At 39.0% G+C, this 17677-nt stretch overlaps 2 protein-coding genes and 1 long non-coding RNA gene across 8 annotated transcripts in view; 1 reads left to right on the plus strand and 2 right to left on the minus strand.

Moving 5' to 3' along the window:
- The window catches only part of daam2 (dishevelled associated activator of morphogenesis 2), a 140840-nt gene extending 135174 nt beyond the window's left edge, over positions 1–5666 (plus strand). For 4 of the 6 annotated variants that reach the window (XM_037796508.1, XM_037796510.1, XM_037796511.1 and 1 more), the window contains one exon: positions 746–958. In XM_037796508.1, coding sequence (XP_037652436.1) covers positions 746–958 — 213 coding nt within the window. Of the gene's footprint in view, positions 1–745 lie in introns of all 6 variants that reach the window. The other 2 variants (XM_037796507.1, XM_037796512.1) reach the window with 1 other exon arrangement.
- A 939-nt stretch (positions 5667–6605) lies between these two features.
- On the minus strand, positions 6606–8711 carry LOC119504320 (coiled-coil domain-containing protein 38-like). The gene is made up of 2 exons (XM_037796383.1): positions 7192–8711; positions 6606–7119 (listed from the first exon to the last, which is right to left on the minus strand). Exons 1-2 carry the CDS (start codon positions 8688–8690, stop codon positions 6834–6836), a joined length of 1785 nt encoding a protein of 594 aa, XP_037652311.1. The 5' UTR covers positions 8691–8711; the 3' UTR covers positions 6606–6833.
- Positions 8712–10280: 1569 nt separating this feature from the next.
- Positions 10281–12086, minus strand: LOC119474871. Its single transcript, XR_005203675.1, has 2 exons — positions 12031–12086; positions 10281–10409 (listed from the first exon to the last, which is right to left on the minus strand). It is a non-coding gene; the product is annotated as an uncharacterized LOC119474871 (long non-coding RNA).
- Positions 12087–17677: the final 5591 nt, after the last annotated feature.

The following is a 17677-nucleotide window of genomic DNA, read 5'->3' on the forward strand; positions in this document are numbered from 1 at the left end:
ATCACACATTTTTTTATCTGTTTAAAATGTACCTTAAAGGGAGATTTGTCAAGTATTTAATACATGGAAGTGGACAAATATGCTGCTTTATGCAAATGTATGTATATATTTATTATTGGAAATCAATAACATAACACAAAACAATGACAAATATTGTCCAGAAACCCTCACAGGTACTGCATTTAGCATAAGAAATATGCTCAAATCATAACATGTCAAACTGCAGCCCAACAGGCAACAACAGCTGTCAGTGTGTCAGTGTGCTGACTTGACTATGACTTGCCCCAAACTGCATGTGATTATCATAAAGTGGGCATGTCTGTAAAGGGGAGACTTGTGGGTACCCATAGAACCCATTTACATTCACATATCTTGAGGTCAGAGATCAAGGGACCCCTTTGAAAATGACCATGACAGTTTTTCCTCACCAAAATGTAGCGCAAGTTTGGAGCTTTATTTAGCCTCCTTCTCGACAAGCTACTATGACATGGTACCAATGGATTCCTTAGGTTTTCTTGTCTCATATGATCTTTATTCTAGCTTTAAAACTGAGCCTGTTACAACCTCCGAGAGATTGATTGTGTTAATATGTAAAAGAAAGTGGCATTAAAACGAATTTTCGTCAATGCGTTATCGCGTTAACTTTGACAGCCCTAATTTAAACATTTGAAAAAAACACTTGTCAATTGCTACGCTCCCCATGTTTCTGCCTTCAACCCCCTAACTTCCTGTCTTCGTTCTCCAGCTCAAGGAGCAGAGGGAGCGGGAACGGCGGTCCAAGAAGAGCGGCGCCTCGGAGGAGGTCGGCGGGGAGTTTGACGACCTGGTGTCGGCGTTGCGTTCCGGCGAGGTCTTCGACAAGGACCTGAACAAATTCAAGCGCGGCCGCAAGCGCTCCGTCAACCAGCTGGTGGAGGGCGGGGGCCGCGAACGAGCCGTCACCAAGGTCAACTACTAGGTCGGGAAAAAAGGAAGGAAGAAAAAAAACAAACAAACACTAGACACCCAAAATTCTGCCGCAGTGTAGATCTCTTAACAGTTTTAAGTCCAGGTCCTCGAATAGTGACCGCTGACGTTGGAGAGGATGTAAATAACGGCTGAACTGAACATGTGGCGACATGTATATGGACAGCCACGCCGTTTTTGAAGGATGCAACTCCCTCCTCTGATTGGTCTTGTAAAGCTATTCCCAACCCGTTTCTCCTGGGCGTTGTACGATCTCCTGAGCTGGGCGAAGGACAGTCGGGATCTACGGATGGACAGACCACTGTGACACATTATCCCGTATCTTTTGACCATATCCTCTTAACACTGTGCTCAAGCTTCCAGCTCTCTATCACCCTCCCTGTTTTTCACTGCTCCTTTTTTCCCCTCACAAACCCCTTCACTCATCCTTGGTGCTGGAGCAGCCCTACCTTTTTGCTATCTGGCTCTAAAACACACAGGACTCTGGGATCAGCCAGTCACACTGTACATAGACTCGAGGCCAAGAGAAAGGATTGGAAGATTTGAAAAAACCTGAAAAAGAAGGTGGGAAGGGGGGGAGCTAAGCCATAACCTCTAGAGTCTTGGTTGCTTCAAGTGTCCCCCAGAGAAGAGACTTTTCAGCCACAGAACGGATGGGTGTTCATGAACTTCCTTTACTGGAAAGAGTTGGGAGTGTGCAGTCAGCAAATCCCAGAATGCGTTGTAGGCTTCTGGTAGAGCGAGGAGAGAAGGATACACGACAGGAGGGGTTATCGCGTCGTCCCAACGGCGTCCTCCAGCACACAGCATTCCCAGGGAGGACGTACGCACATCCTGAGCTGCAATTTTCAGAGGATACAACTCTCTTCTCAAGGAAAAAAACGTCTCAGCTTGATCCACCTGACAAAAAAACGATGACTGTGCCACAAGGGTCAGGTTTCACCTACACTCTTCAATGGTTTCAACGTTGTTCTGGCATTAAACCAGTGCCAAAGCAAAGAGAAAACAAATGTAAATGTATTAATACAAAGCATACTGCAATTAGGCGTTGATATATACAGTATATATATACATATACTGTACATTAGATGCAGACAAGCTAATTGCAAAGATGTAGAGGTTTTTTTTATGTTTTCATGGCATTTTGGGGTTTTGTACACACGATGCATTGTTTGTTGGTGTTGCAAGTTCACATTGCTGTTGAAGTGAATTTCTATACATTTTGCGCTTTATGTAAAAAAACAAAACGAAACAAAAAAAAGATAATTGCTTGTCCTTTTCACACCTGTACGTCTCGTTTGCACTGTAACTTTTCTGACCAACTTTACACTCCACGAGCCGACCTACAAACAGTCCTCTCTGTACTTCGATCGCCTTTATCTATAACAAAAGATAACGGAGGAATGCCATATATATATATGAATTTGAATCTGCAGTTCGTTTACAGTCTCCCCGCTCGGCTGCCCGATGTGCACGGTTCACATCTGAATGTGTAGTCCGCTCCGTCGTGTGGACTCGCAGTAGCGGCCAAAACGATGCTGCGTGGCAGTTCTCGTCGGGCCTTCGATGATCTGTAGGATCTATTCCACTGGTGCTAAAACACGCAGCCTCAAGGCAGAGCCATCAGTCCAGTTTCTCAAGCTAAACTGGTGCTTGATCACTCTGTAACCCGAGATTCAGGCTCATCATACAGTATTTCTGTGCGTTTTTTATTTCAGTTGGAATTGTAATATCAGACCACACCATGCCAAGAGTCTGCTATTGCAAGTCAGGGTACAAAAAAAAAAGCACTTAAAGGGTGTGGAAATTGCAATATAGTGGGACACTTAATAGCCTCAGAGAGCATCATAGAAAACTTCCATCTCTCCTTCCAGCTTCTCTCAAATGTTTGAGATATGACTACACCCTGTTACTACGGGCAACCTGTTGCCAAAGTCAGAAGCACATACTGAAGCCAACCAAGGTCCGTTTTCTTTAAGTCTTTGAAACATTCAATGTAGTACATATATTTTTTTTTATTTATATATATATATGCATTTTGCCTCAGTACAACATTTAGATTTCTTGAAGATGGGACATGAAGTACAGGGTATAGCTTGCTGCAGGAGGTGTACCCACAGAGAGGGCTCTAATCCTTGGGTGAGGAAGGAGCCACTCATGGTCAACTCTTAGGGAGATGAGGAAGCATTTTTGGGACATTAAAATGAAAGTGTGGATCCGTTAAAAACAAGAGTGCCACATTATGAACATGCGTCTTCGTAGTAAGCAGGTAGATAGCAACACGCACATACAGTCCATGTGAAATATACCCTTGTATCATCCTGGTTATCGTCCGTTTTGTTCTTAGAGAACCCATTTTAGTCATTCCATCTGCATTGCATGCTTGCTACAGTACAGTATTGAGCTGTCCAGCGGTACAGTAAGAAAATTGAACTGGACACAAGCTTTCTCTGTTAGCCTATTCATGCAGGCTTTAGCTAAGGCTTCGTGTGTTAAGATTGGTTGAGTTTCACAGGCCAAAGGATTTGCACAACAGCCCCCTGGTTCATTTAGTAAGAGATACGAGTTAAGTGGTTGTTCTCATAGTAACAGTTGCAGTTAAAACACCAAGGACTCATATTGCAGTTCCTTTCCCCATTTTCTCGCTTTAAATCAGAGACATGTTCCCTCTGCACTCGTTTCAATAGGCACTTGGTGTATTTACGTTAGTGTTCCAAGACACAAGAAAAAGATATTTCCGACGTCGGATTATTATTGCTCATTGGTTTTTATTTAATTTACAGTGTTTCTGAACCATCTCATGGACCCATTCATTACTTACTGTATGTAATCACTACAGTAGTAATGGCTATGCCACCTTGTCTTTGTCCCTTCATTCTGCCAGCTTTTCTCTTCTGTTTTCACCTCGAAGGACCTGTTTTCACACATGTACCATTCCTATTATTGTATTTTAGTGTGGCTTTCCAAAAAAAAAAATGTATTGTGTGTGTTTGCTATAGTGAAATGCAGCTGTCTGTTGGAATTAGACTAATTGGCACCATCTCGTGGCTTCAGACAGTGCACTTTTGTGTTCCACCTGACCATCACAAGCAGTTAAAAGCAGCTCTCCAAAGTGACAACATGATGTGGCACTTGAACCCCAACTCTATAGGCACAATAATTCACCAAAGTCTTCTAAAAATGAAGTCCAACAGGTGTACTTCAGTGTGTGTCTGGCATGTGATCAGAGAGGATAGACCTACTATCTGTACAGAGAAAATTCCTTTTTCGCCTAAACCTTTAATTTATCCATTATTGGTCACTTCCCGAGGAAACCTCAACCTGCCCAGGGGGTTTAGTCCTTTAATTTATCCTCAAACTGAAGCAGAGAGAAGCTGTTGTGAGGCTGAAAAGACAACGCGAGTGCAAAGAAGTTCCCATGTCCCACACTTTCGAGATTAACCGGTAAACCAAATAGATTCAAACTTTCAGACACTTTGAAAAGTCCTAATGACGTACGATTGCCTATTCTTTAACCAGCGTCTCATGTATATTTGAGCTATTCGATTTCCTAACCTCTGCTCCTTTGTCTTTCAAGTTAATCAGAGTTAGTATATCAGACTTTGGCAGACCCCTTTAAACTCTTAATCCAGAGCTTTAACCCGTATTGTAGTGCACACTATTTACTGAGGGGGTTTTGCAACTTTGTCAGTATTATAACACGTTTATGTTGTTACATGTTTGGATGCTTATTTGGCCATTGACTGGCTGATTTTTTTGGAGTGTACAGATGGAAATCAGAGGAATGGAATTAGTAGCTTGTTCAATGCACTTTTATTATGGGACATTTCCATTTGTAGCGCCATTATCGAGGGCTTAGATCCTTCTAGGAATGAGAAGGGTGCAACGAAGAGAGTGGCGCAAAAAAACATGGAAGATAAAAGAGAAAAAAAAGGGCAAGTGAGGTTGGGACTCCGGCTGGGCCGCTGGAAACACATTAACAGTCAAGTCTGTTGGATGGCAGAGATGGGATATGTGGGGACACAAAGAGGTGACACTCGTACGTAACAGGAGTGTACTTAGTTTTAAATCGTCACCTGCTTTGGTGTGTAAAAGAAGAAGAAAAAAAAAGGAGAATGTTTTCTGACACAACCACATTTCTGTCAAATCATGCACTTGGCGTCGACATGCATGCCTAAAGAAGGGTGCACAAAGTGTGATGTGTTGACTTTAATAGGAAATTGCTTGCAATATGGAACACACCTGTTACACGACAATTTGTACTGCCTGAGAAAACGTTGCACCCAGTTTCAGAGGTTGTATAATTATAAGGAGTCAGTATTTTTATGGTTGGAAAAAAGTATCCTCCACTGAAAGATGTACAGTAGGAAAAAAAAAAAAGCATTTTGTACACCATTCTTGATGTTTGAGATAAGATAAAAAAAGAAAAAAAAGATTAAAACATTGAGGAATGTTCCATTTTCCTGTAAATTGTACCTCTATTTATTTGCCTTATTTAGTTTGCTATATTTTGTATGTACACACAGCATTACAACAAAATGTTATATTAAAAATATGAATATGAATAATTAAACTGTGGTCTGTGTAAGATGGATAGTTTTGAGACTTGTATAAGAATGAGAATCTTTTTTTTTTTTTTCATAATTTTTTTTTTCTCACCCTGTGTCTTTTGTAGGGTTACAATAAACTTTTGTCCCTTACAACTGATTGTGTTCTTTTCTTCAGAATAAGTTATTGAGATGCACCGGTGTACTCTCTCTACTGGAGGGTCGCCTTCCAGTAGAGAAAACGTCATAAAGTGCCCTTCCAGTGGAGGGAACGTCATAAAGTGCCCTCTAGGGTGCCCTTCCAGTGGAGAAAACGTCATAAAGTGCCATCTAGGGTGCCCTTCCAGTAGAGAAAACGTCATAAAGTGCCCTCTAGGGTGGCCTCCCAGTAGAGAAAACATCATAAAGTGCCCTCTAGGATGCCCTTCCAGTAGAGAAAATAGGATGTAGAGCATTAATGGCTGCCCTTAAATGGAGAAAACATGATGCAGTGCTCTCTAGGGTGCCCTTCCAGTTTAAAAAAAACACAAGCAGTTCCATATCGGCTGCCCTATAGTTCACCTGTTATATATCAGACTCTTACCTATTTTTTGCCAGTGTTTCCCTGTGTTCCGGAAACCGGAGCACCCGGAGTAAACCCACACATGGGGAGAACTTGAATTCCTCACAGAAAGGTCTGATCACCAGAACCTGGCTCCGAGGAATCAGAACTAACCACTAATGGTCCTAAAAAGGGAAATAGAAGACTACGAAGACATTTAAATGAAGGAAGAGGGAAAGAAGAGGAAGAGGAAGGAAGAGGAAGAGAGGAAAAGCAGCAGCTTGTTGCACTCCAAGTAAGGCTTGGTGGCCCAGGTTTGAGCAGACACTTTTCTTTTGCCAATTACCTTAGCCTAACATTGTTAGACTGTGGGAGGAAACCGGAGCACCCGGAGTAAACCCACACAATGGGAGAACTTGAATTCCTCACAGAAAGGTCTGATCACCAGAACCTGGCTCCGAGGAATCAGAACTAACCACTAATGGTCCTGAAAAAGGGAAATAGAAGACTACGAAGACATTTAAATGAAGGAAGAGAGGAAAAGCAGCCGCTTGTTGCACTCCAAGTAAGGCTTGGTGGCCCAGGTTTGAGTACACATTTTATTTTGCCAATTACCTTAACCTAACATTGTTAGACTGTGGGGGGAAACCGGAGCACCCGGAGTAAACCCACACATGGGGAGAACTTGAATTCCTCACAGAAAGGTCTGATCAACAGAACCTGACTATATGTGTGTGGGAGGAAACCGGAGCGCCTGGAGTAAACCTAGAAGAAGACATTTAAACGTAGGGAGAGAGGAAACGTAGCAGCTTGTTGTTTCCCAAGTAAGGCTCTTTGGCCCAGGTCTGACCAGTGGAAATAGGTGTGCGGCAAGTTGGTTGCAGAACGATCTTACTGTTGTCCTTGCAAGCTAGCTGCAGCTTGTTGCGCTGCAAGTATGGCTTGATGGCCCGGATTTGACCAGTGCCGTTTCTGGGGAATGGTTCTCCTGTACCTTTAGCATGGTAGTGGGACGCTTCCATCCCAGCAGGGAGACAGGGCAGCCCTACTGGTGCTTCTTTTGTGGAAACGGGTGGGACGAGGGTCAGCTCGACATTACTGATCTTTCCGTAAGGTAGCTGCAGCTTCTTGGGTTCAGAGTACTCAAGTTTATCCTCTGCTCTGGAAAACTCTTGCAGAGAATCCTGCCTGGTCTTCGTTTTGTCCTTGGGCTGGCAAAATGAGGCCATACTGTCTACATCCTCAGTGAAGAGGGAGGCAGAGAATTCATCCTCGTCAGGACAGATCTTCGGCTCAACACGCTTCTTAAAAGGCTTTTGTCTGGTCATGAGCTTTCTTACACACAATTTCTTGGTGACAGCCAGGGCTCTTTGCCTGCACCTTTCATTCCTTTCTTCCTGTTTGTCCTGCAGCATCTTCATATTTTCGTCATTCAGCTTCTTCATTCTGTCATTGCGCTGGGCCTTTTTCATTTTCTTCAATTGTTCTGTAGGGATGCTGCCCAGTTCTGTTGCCAATGACGCCACATATGCCTCAATTCCGATCATATTCTCCCTGGTGAAGTGTGGAAAACAGCTATCCACACAGCAGCGATACACTTCTGCCACTTTCGCATTCAAAACATCCCTTGTAGTATCCTCGTCTGATGTGGAGTCATAGAGCTGAACCCAGTCTTTCAGCATGGCTCCTCTTTTCTTCTCTCTGTCTATTTTGTCCTTCATGTCACTTACCTGCAATGTTAGCTTTTCCTCTTGCTCTTTAAGTTTCAACAAGGTTGCCTCGATGGTGCGCCGTCTGGTGTCCAGTACATCATCAAACTTTGTAGTGTGCTGATTCAGGGTCCAGACCTCTTGTTCAAACCTCCTTATTCCATCAAGTATCTGCTCGGCATCAGAGAAGTATAGCTCCAGCCTCTCCTCAGATTCCGAGCTGACACTGTCCAGTTTAGAATGTGTCACCAGTGTGTCGTGGGCTGAGGACAGCGTGGGCTCTCTGGTGGAAGTCCTTGTATCTGGACTGGACTCCAAACCTCTTTGAGGCTCCCTGTTCTGTTCATCCTGAGCTTTTCTGCCAGACAGGACTTTAGCATTCAAAGCATTTGCCTTCTTGGCCTCCTGCCACTCAGGAGGTGACATCTTGAACAGAATGTTCTTGTACCACTTATATTTTTCCAGGAAATCATCATTCTTGGCGACTTCACTTTTCATGGTCCCTACTTCACCAATTAACTTCTCTTTGGCTACTTTTAGCCCCTGTTTGGACTCTGTTTCAAAATGTTTTCTGTCATCCATGGATTCAAGCATCTTGAGCTTCTCTTCATAGCTGTTTTTCTCCGCCTCATGGATTTGTTCAAGTTCCTTCACATGTTGCCGCTTTGCTGCAATGGCCTTGTCCATCTCCATAATCTCTGACCTTTTTTTAATCAGACATTTCCCCCGCAGTATTGCCACCTGCTGGCTTCTCCCCAGTTCATTGTTCGTGTTGCTGCTGTAATAAACAGTCTTACGTCTCATCTTCAGGTCAGGAGTCACATCTTGTGTTTGTGGTTGGAGAGCTGATTTATAGAGTTGTAGAATCCTCATATAATCCTTTCTACTACACATAGCTCCTTTCTCCTTCACAGTCACTGTAGACATGCTATTTCCTTTCTCCTTCCCTCTCAATTCTGGCATTGTCATCTGATATCTCTCTGAGATTGGCATTGTCATCTGATATCTCTCTGAGATTGGCGTTGTCATCTGATATCTCTCTGAGATTGGCATTGGCATCTGATATCTCTCTGAGATTGGCATTGGCATCTGATATCTCTCTGAGACTGCAGCATCTGCTGGACTTAAGGTTAGTTCTGCTTAGTCTTCAAAGGAGTCTTCAATGTCTTTGATCTGACATTGTTACATCCTGACATCCTGTGACATCATGACATCCCATCACATCATGACATTCCGTGACATCATGACATTCCGTGACATAGTGACATTCCGTGACATAGTGACATCCCATCACATCATGACATTCCGTGACATCATGACATTCCGTGACATCATGACCTTCCATGACCCCTTGATTACTGTTGCTATGCATCTCAATTGAATTGAATTGAAAGGGCTTTATTGGCATAAAAAAAAAATCAAGAATAATGTTGCCAAGGCATCAAAATATAATTTTTACAAATATTATGGAGCGAGGACAGTTACACTAAAGTTTGGCATAGAAAATAAAAATTGCCTTTGAAATCAAAACCAAAAAGGAAACATTAGCTTTAAAATACTTGTATTTGAAAAATGTGTATTGTCACTGAAACAAGTATTAGCCTTGAAAAAAAAACTTTCCACTGAAAAATAAAACACAATCAGTAAAAATTATTTTATTTTAATTTGGATATTTTTTGCATTCTAATGTGTTTTTTTCAATGACAATCCTGTTTTTTTCTTTTTTTCCCCAACATGGCACAGCCCTAATTTGCACATTAGCATGAATGCAGCACAACACGAGAGTGAAAGCAGTGCTCTGTTTATTTTAATGTGAAAGTGCATTAAAAATATGTTGTCACTAAAATCAATGAATAATCTTGATAAATAATCGTGATCACAATATTGATCAAAATAATCGTGATTATCATTTTCGCACTAATCGTGCAGCCCTAGTTCAGACAGTAGCGATCTGAATGGGTAGAGATTTCAGTTGAGTGTAGAGGCCATGATTCGTGACTACCGTTGTTACCCAAGTCAGCCAGTATTGTTTTATGATTTTTTCAAGATAAATACTTAGGGTTAGGAGGTTAGGGTTAGGGGTTAGGGGTTAGGGTTAGGGGTTAGGGTTAAGGGTTAGGGTTAGGGTTAGGGTTAGGGGTTAGGGTTAGGGTTAGGGGTTAGGGTTAGGGTTAGGGGTTAGGGTTAGGCTTAGGGGGTTAAGGTTAGGGTTAGGGGTCAGGGTTAGGGTTAGGGGGTTAAGGTTAGGGTTAGGGGTTAGGGTTATGGTTATGGTTAGGGGTTAGGGTTAGGGTTAGGGGTTAGGGTTAGGGTTAGGGGTTAGGGTTAGAGGTTAGGGTTAGGGTTAGGGTTAGGGGTTAGGGTTAGGGTTAGGGTTAGGGTTAGGGGTTAGGGTTAGGGTTAGGGGTTAGGGTTAGGGTTAGTGACATTGGTTGTTTCAAAATCTGTCCAGTGAACGATTTCCTATTCTGTCTATAAGTCTTATCAAAAACATGTGGGCATAGAAACAGAAACACAGATAATAAATATGTTTAATGAAATATGGTTGAAGTCCAACTAAAAACAGTTTCATGAAGTGCCTGGTTTGCTATACTTGATAACTCCATTGCCTTTTGGTAGCCTACTTGTTCTTCAGTTCAGTTATTCCTGAAATGTACAAAAGAAATATTTTGGTACCACTGTTAACAGTTTGAAAGAGGGGATTCAGGAACTTCATAAGTATTTGCATTTTGTCTACAGAGCAATGACAAATTGAAGAATGTTATTTAACTAAAACTTTGCAAGTGCAATGCTCACAGGCACAGTTTCTGTATGTTTGTCAGATCAAAGTTATGTGCGCTATTGAAGAGCTGAAATTATTCTGTCTTCCACAGTACTTTAAACATTTCGGTAACACTTCATTTCACAGGTCTGCAAATGTTATAGTAATTAGGTGATAATTAGCAAGTAACCTATTTGAAATTTCTTTGGAATTACTACCAAATTACCCCAATATTTACCTCAAAATTGATCAAAAATGACTTTATTATAAACATGATTTAATAATAATATGCTAAAATAGCATATAATTGTTAAAATAGGACCCCTTAGGCTTGAGAAGTGGCTGAGCGCTGCTCTTCATTGGAAACTGATAGAAGACACTTCTGATCAGGCACAAATCTCACCATCGTGTGACTTATTGTCTACACCAGGGGAGCAACCTTTACTATAAAAAAAAAAAGAAATCTGTCTGGAGCCATAAAACATTATACAGCTTATACAGTTTATACACAGCTTATAGTCTACTGTAAGTCTAATGCAGTGAGGGCCAAAGTGCAAATGTACAACGGAGTATGAGGGAGATTTTGAGAATAAAATCATAATATTACAAGATAAAAAGTGGTAACATAACGAGAATAGGGTCATAATATTACGGGGAAAAAGTCATAATATAACAAGAATAGAGTTATAATATTACGGGAAAAAAGTCATAATATAACAAGAATAAAGTCATAATATTACGGGAAAAAAGTCGTAATATAAAGGGAATAAAGTTATAATATTACTAGAAAAAAGTCCTAACTTAACGAGAAAAAAAGTCGTAACATTACGAAAATAAAGTCATAACTTTACGAGAAAAAAAGTCGTAATATAACAGGAATAAAGTCATATTATGTGATCAAATTAGCTGGAATTCGGTTACATGTATTTGCTCAACCTCTCTGAAAGCTTTGTTTTTAATCAAACTGGTTGACAGATGCAAAAATATATAATAAACATAAATACAGTTACATAAATAAGCTTTTATGTAAGTGAAATCCAGCTAACTTTATGCATATCAATGAAACTGTGTTGATCATTCCTTAACTGACGATCTATCAACTGTGAACTAATCACAAAGTCATAGTAATCATTTGTTAATGGTGAGCAACCAAAAATTCATGATACATCCCATATTAATTCATGCATTAAAGGTCCCATATTATAAAAAAGTGAGATTTTCATGTTTTTTTTATTATAAAGCAGGCTTAAGTCCTATATAAATACTGTGAAAGTATCGAAACACTCGATCCACAGGGGAAATAAACACAGCCGGTATTCAGAAACTCTGTATTTGAAACAAGCTGTCAGGATTTTTGCCCATTCGTGATGTCACGAATATACAATATTTAGACCCTTGACACAGTTTTAAACATAAACATTCTAAATGTGTCCGAGTTTATTCCTGGTTGCAGTGTATGTGAATGACATCAGCTGACAGGAAGTACACATGGACCCAAGCTGTTACCTAGCAACGGAATTCTGTTGCAATTCCGTCAAAATGCGCTGAAACAGAGCGTTTCAGACAGAGGGTAAATACAGGCATATTCAGGCTGACAGTATGAGGAAAATCATTTTTTTTTTAACATTACAGAATGTAAACATGTTCTAGTAGAAACACAAAAAACAAGTATGAACCTGAAAATGAGCACGATATTAGACTTTTAAATCATCATGAGTCATGCATTAGTTAATAAGCATTACTTAAGTATCAAAACATGACCAAACATTTGGAATGTGTTCATTGTGACATCAGTACTTAGAATTATGACATCAAGCAGCTCATTTGCATGAATTGTAACACGAACCTCGTGCATTCTGTGTTCTAAACTTCCGTCCTTTTATCCAAGGTGCTTCTGATGCGCCTGCTGTTACTAAGCAACAAAAACCTGCTTGCTGCGATGACGATAATGAAGTTGCAGTAATTTCGCAGTAAAAGCCTCACTGACTAAACTAAACACGGTCAAAACAAAGATAAATGGATTGCCAGCACCGTAATCCCTCACAGTAGCTTCACTGCTCGATTCCACTGTGTCAGGTTGGTTGTTCCTCGTCAGGTGACATGCGGTGTGCGCTGCAGTGTCATAGAAGTCATAGAAAAAAGTCATAGAAAAAAGTCATAGAAAGTCATATAAAAAGTAATTGTATATTAAGTCATATAAAGTTATATAAAAAAGTCATAGAATAGAAAGTCATAAAAAAGTAATAGTATAGTAAGTCATATAAAAAGTCATAGTATAATAAGTCGTATAAAAAGTCATAAAAAACTATGAGGGGCCGTACAAGACATAACTCATTTTTGCACTCACACACACACATGCATTCTCCTTTCACATACATATATACTTTACTTTTCTATATTTTCACTTTCACATACACATATTTATACTTACACACATGTATTCTTTACTCTAACCAGTGGTGGCTGGTGACACAAAAAATTGGGAAAGCCTTTCACTGAAAAACTAAATTTAATAACGCACGGGGGGAAGCAGCACCTTTTGTAGTCCATCTTCGGAACATTGTAGTTTCGACACAGCAGATCCGCATCACTAACATTCGCCGCTGTCGCATCATAATTACGGAGCCTAGTGTTAGTGCAGTCGGATTATCTCAACACCACCGTTGTCTTTTCCTAAGTCCTTATGAATTCTCCTTCACATCTCTCCTTGACCTCATGACGTTTTCCATCGATGTCAAGGAAAATTGGTTAGGAAAAGACGTTAGGACGTAATTTTTGGACTTTTCGACGGCAGCCTCAGAGTTTTCGGTTCCAGAACAGCTGATCAGGGTCAATTCAATCAACTCTGAGTAGGTTGAACCTGAACATAAAAAGCCATCATCAATAGAGCTCTGATACTACGATTCACATGGCGACAGGTAAATAAGAGGCAGAGCCTCCATTTGAATCCAGTCGATGTAGAGATTGTAGTACATGTATGTGGCCTGGGTCCATCCACTTGGCACTCAGGCCCACCCAATCAGAAGGCTTCCTTTTTGTTGCTGGATCATCCAGTGAATAGCAGTCAGAGCTGTTTCAATTATCTGACTTCGACCATAAAGTGGTCGACGTCAGACTTATGTAAACCACATATACATCTCACAGCAGCCCCCTAGAATTTTAATTTATCCATTTTAAATAAATACTCCTCTATGTTTATTATCTACGTCAACCAGTTACATAAAAGTTACTACAAGTATGCGGATACATTTGGCTGAATGTCACCAGATAACACTGTCACTTGCTAAACGGAAACACCTGTACACTGAGGAACAGACGCCTGAGGAGCAGGAGGAAGACGTTCAGCCATCGTTCTGAACCGTATATTGAAATGTGTTTGCGTTTTGTGTCAGTGTGAGTGTCTTTGTCTGGTGAGGATCTTTGGTTCCCATCTAGGTGCTCTCTCTCGGATTGGCTGGAGGTCTGGGGTGTGTCGGCTGCTGATTGGTCCATCCATCATCTCTGCGGTTTAAAAATGCTCAGGTATTCTGACAGCAGCCTTGTTCTGTCCTCGGCCTCCAAACCTCTGTGCTAAAACTGTGATTTACAGTTGAATTAGTAGCCTTAGTGCCCTAGTTGGCTTCCTAACTGTGTAACTTGTAGGTTTTCTTTGTTGCTAAAGATAGCACTTCAGTGGTCCGGATGAACCGCCATCTTTTCTCCTGTTTTAACAGGCCCTTCATCACCCTACTGTACCCATAACAAGGCCTACTGGTGGAAGACTCTGGCATCAGGGCATCACATCAGACTGAACTCTTTGTCCCTGCTCACCTTTGAAAGGGACTATGAAGTCATTTCAGTGTCCAACACCGAGAAGCCCCGTCGTCTCCTGCTGGAATCATCAACAAGTAAGATCATTTACAATTATGGACTAATGGCCTATTTCATTATTATTGTTTATTGGGTATAGTTAATGTTCGGTGAAAACATTGGATTTTATGCTGATGTTGCTGCCAGCTGTGTGTGTGAATATGTGGCCGCCGTGCCGGGCTATGCTCTGCTATGCCATACCATGCCATGCCATGCCATGCTATGTTATGCTATGCTGTTTCTGTTTGTCTCGTTGGATAAGAATCGGCTTGATTGTCCAGGTATGAGTAGACCTACACACATACTGTAGGCTACCAGGAATCTGACATTCCTGGTAGCCTACATTCCCTCTGATGATGATGATGATGATGATGATGATGTAGAAGGCTTGTAGGATTAAACTGTGGTGCATGGTCCTGTTTTGGTTAACATCTGCCTTTCAGAGTTTTAGAAGTAGATGTTTGGTCTTATACTACTATAATACTATACTATATATTTCTCACACATACATATATTCTTGTGCGAGTGAAATTTATGTACGTGAAAGGAGAATGTATGTTGTCTGTGAGTGCAAGAATGAATTATGTCTTGTACGGCCCCTCATAAAAAAGTATATAGTATATAGTATAGTGTAGTAAGTCATATAAAAAGTCATAGTATAATAAGTCATAAAAAGTCATAGTATAGTAAGTCATATAAAAAAGTCTAATTCTAATAAGTTGATCCTTGAGTCAACATTTCCTCCCATTCATTTTGAATGGGGGTAGTGCGTTAGGGCAGCTGCTGCTGCGGCGGCCACGGGGGACGCCGAAAACCTGTATTATTCATAGATTGTACATTAACTGACAGAAACCATGTCGTAGAATCACGCAGTACTCACCTTTCAGACACAGTGTACAAAGTTCAGACATCACAGAAGAAAGATTGTAGAATATTTAAATTTTTATAAGGGAAAATAAATGCTAAACAAGTCTCCAGCAACTTTGCATTTACTTATTGAAAAAAAAAATGAGCAGGGCAATGATATGAATACAATCAACTATTTGCTATGATACAAAAATAGCAATATTCAGTTCTCCAAAGGCAGTAAGTGAGAACTGCTGGTCAACAGTGAGGATCATACCTACAGTAATACTGACAAAATGAATGGGACATGAAATACATGGAGGCTGTGTGAGGTGTAATTTCACCAGACACATTTTCATATAATCATACATATTGAGCTACCATCAAAGGCAACACTTTATGATAACCATAATTTATAAATGGTCAATTGATAGTTAATAAAGTTAATTGTTATTTTACTGTTAACAAACAATGAAATTATAATAATGTTTCTTAATTATTAGTAATGCTGTAATTCTAGTTATTTTATCATTAGTTTGTGTAATATAAAATTTGTTTATAAATTCTATATTGTATCATAGCTTATGAGAGACAATAACTATTACATTCTGATTACATTAGTAAAAGTATTTATTAACAGTTTATTGTTGTACAATGTATAAGTATTCGTTAATGATTACCAGATGATATAAGAAATCATTTGTAAAACATCTATAAACATTACATGGATAGATGGACCAGAAACCAATTATTAACCATTGACAAAGTCATAACTATCTATCTAAACAATGTTTATAGATATTTTACAAGGTATTTATTAACCATTAAACAAGGTATCATAATCATCAGTTGCAACTTTATAATAGGCATCCAAATAATGTTTATAGACGGTTTACAAACCAATTATTAACCATTAAAAAGTGTTCCAAATATCTATCTATATAATGTTTATAGATGTTTTATAAACAATTTCTTTATCATTGACAAATTTATAATATAGTATATAAAATGTAATAAACTATTAAAATCCTAAACTATTATATATAATAACATAAATAATAGCATTACTAATTAGTAAACATTCATTATAATTTCATGGTTTCTTAACAATAAAATAACGTAACTATCAATTTACCGTTTATTATTAACCATTGACAAAGCATTTACTATCTAAACAATGTTTATAGATGCGTTACAAAGTATTTATTAACCAATAAACAAGTTGTTATAATCATCAGTTGCAACTTTATAATAGCCATCCATATAATGTTTATAGACGGTTTACAAACCAATTATTAACCATTAACAAAGTGTTTCAAATATCTATCTATGTAATGTTTATAGATGTTTTACAGACAATTTCTTAATCATTAACAAATATTTATAATATAGTAAATAAAATGTTATGTGTGCAACAATAAACTGTTAAAATAACATAAATTATAGCATTACTAATAATTAGTATACATTATCAATTATAATTTCAAGGTTTCTTAACAGTAACTAAATTTTAGTTACCGATCAATTTACCATTTATAAATGATGGTTATTATAAAGTGTTACCCAACTAAACTTAAGTAGTGTAATGAGTTATTTGTGTTATCAGCCTGTATATGAATGGTGGATATTTTCATCCTCTACTGTAATGTGGTATATCCAGTGTATATCCAGTCTACAGGTGGTAGAATGAAAATAATAAAAAAAAAGTACAATTGTCTACAATTTGCACAATAACCACTTGCACGTGTCTTATTAATTAAAACTGATGAGTTGATTCTCAGTGAAACTGTCACACTCGTCACAACTTCTAAACACTCTTTCATCATGTGAGCCATCACATGCAAAAAATAATCCATTCAGTTATCTTAAACCTCACTTTAATGTTTTTAAGAAAGAAATGGAACTATATATTAAGACAATATATCCTGCGAAAAACAAAAAGGCTAATAAAATGGTGAATTTGTGCTCCCATTTTAATGTTTTAACTTAAGTTACAATTATTTATTTATCTATATTAACCCCGGCATGTTTTGTGTTTTATGTTACTTTTTTATGTAATTTTGTTTTTTTGTTTTTCTTTAACCCTTTATTTTCCTATGTGTGGATTTAATTGACCTTTGTATTGTTTACAAATTTAAAGTTTATCGAAAAAAGAATCCATTCAATTGTCAAAATTCAATTCAATTTATTTTTTATATAGCGTCAAATCATAACAGAAGTTATCTCGAGGCGCTTTTTATATAAAGCAGGTCTAGACCGTATTCTTGTACCTCCATGAGCATGCATTCTTATGTGCCTAAATCTATCAGACATACATGTATATTCCATAAATGTCTATGACATGGTGTTAGTACTGTGGGGAGGTATACAGTCTGTTGGTTTTTTACTGAACTACCTCAGCTTTTTTCATTGTTGCAGGGTTTTTAAAAAAAAATGTATTGGCATGGATGTGATTTAG

Source organism: Sebastes umbrosus, chromosome 16 (genome assembly GCF_015220745.1).
Source record: "Sebastes umbrosus isolate fSebUmb1 chromosome 16, fSebUmb1.pri, whole genome shotgun sequence".
NCBI lineage: Eukaryota > Metazoa > Chordata > Actinopteri > Perciformes > Sebastidae > Sebastes > Sebastes umbrosus.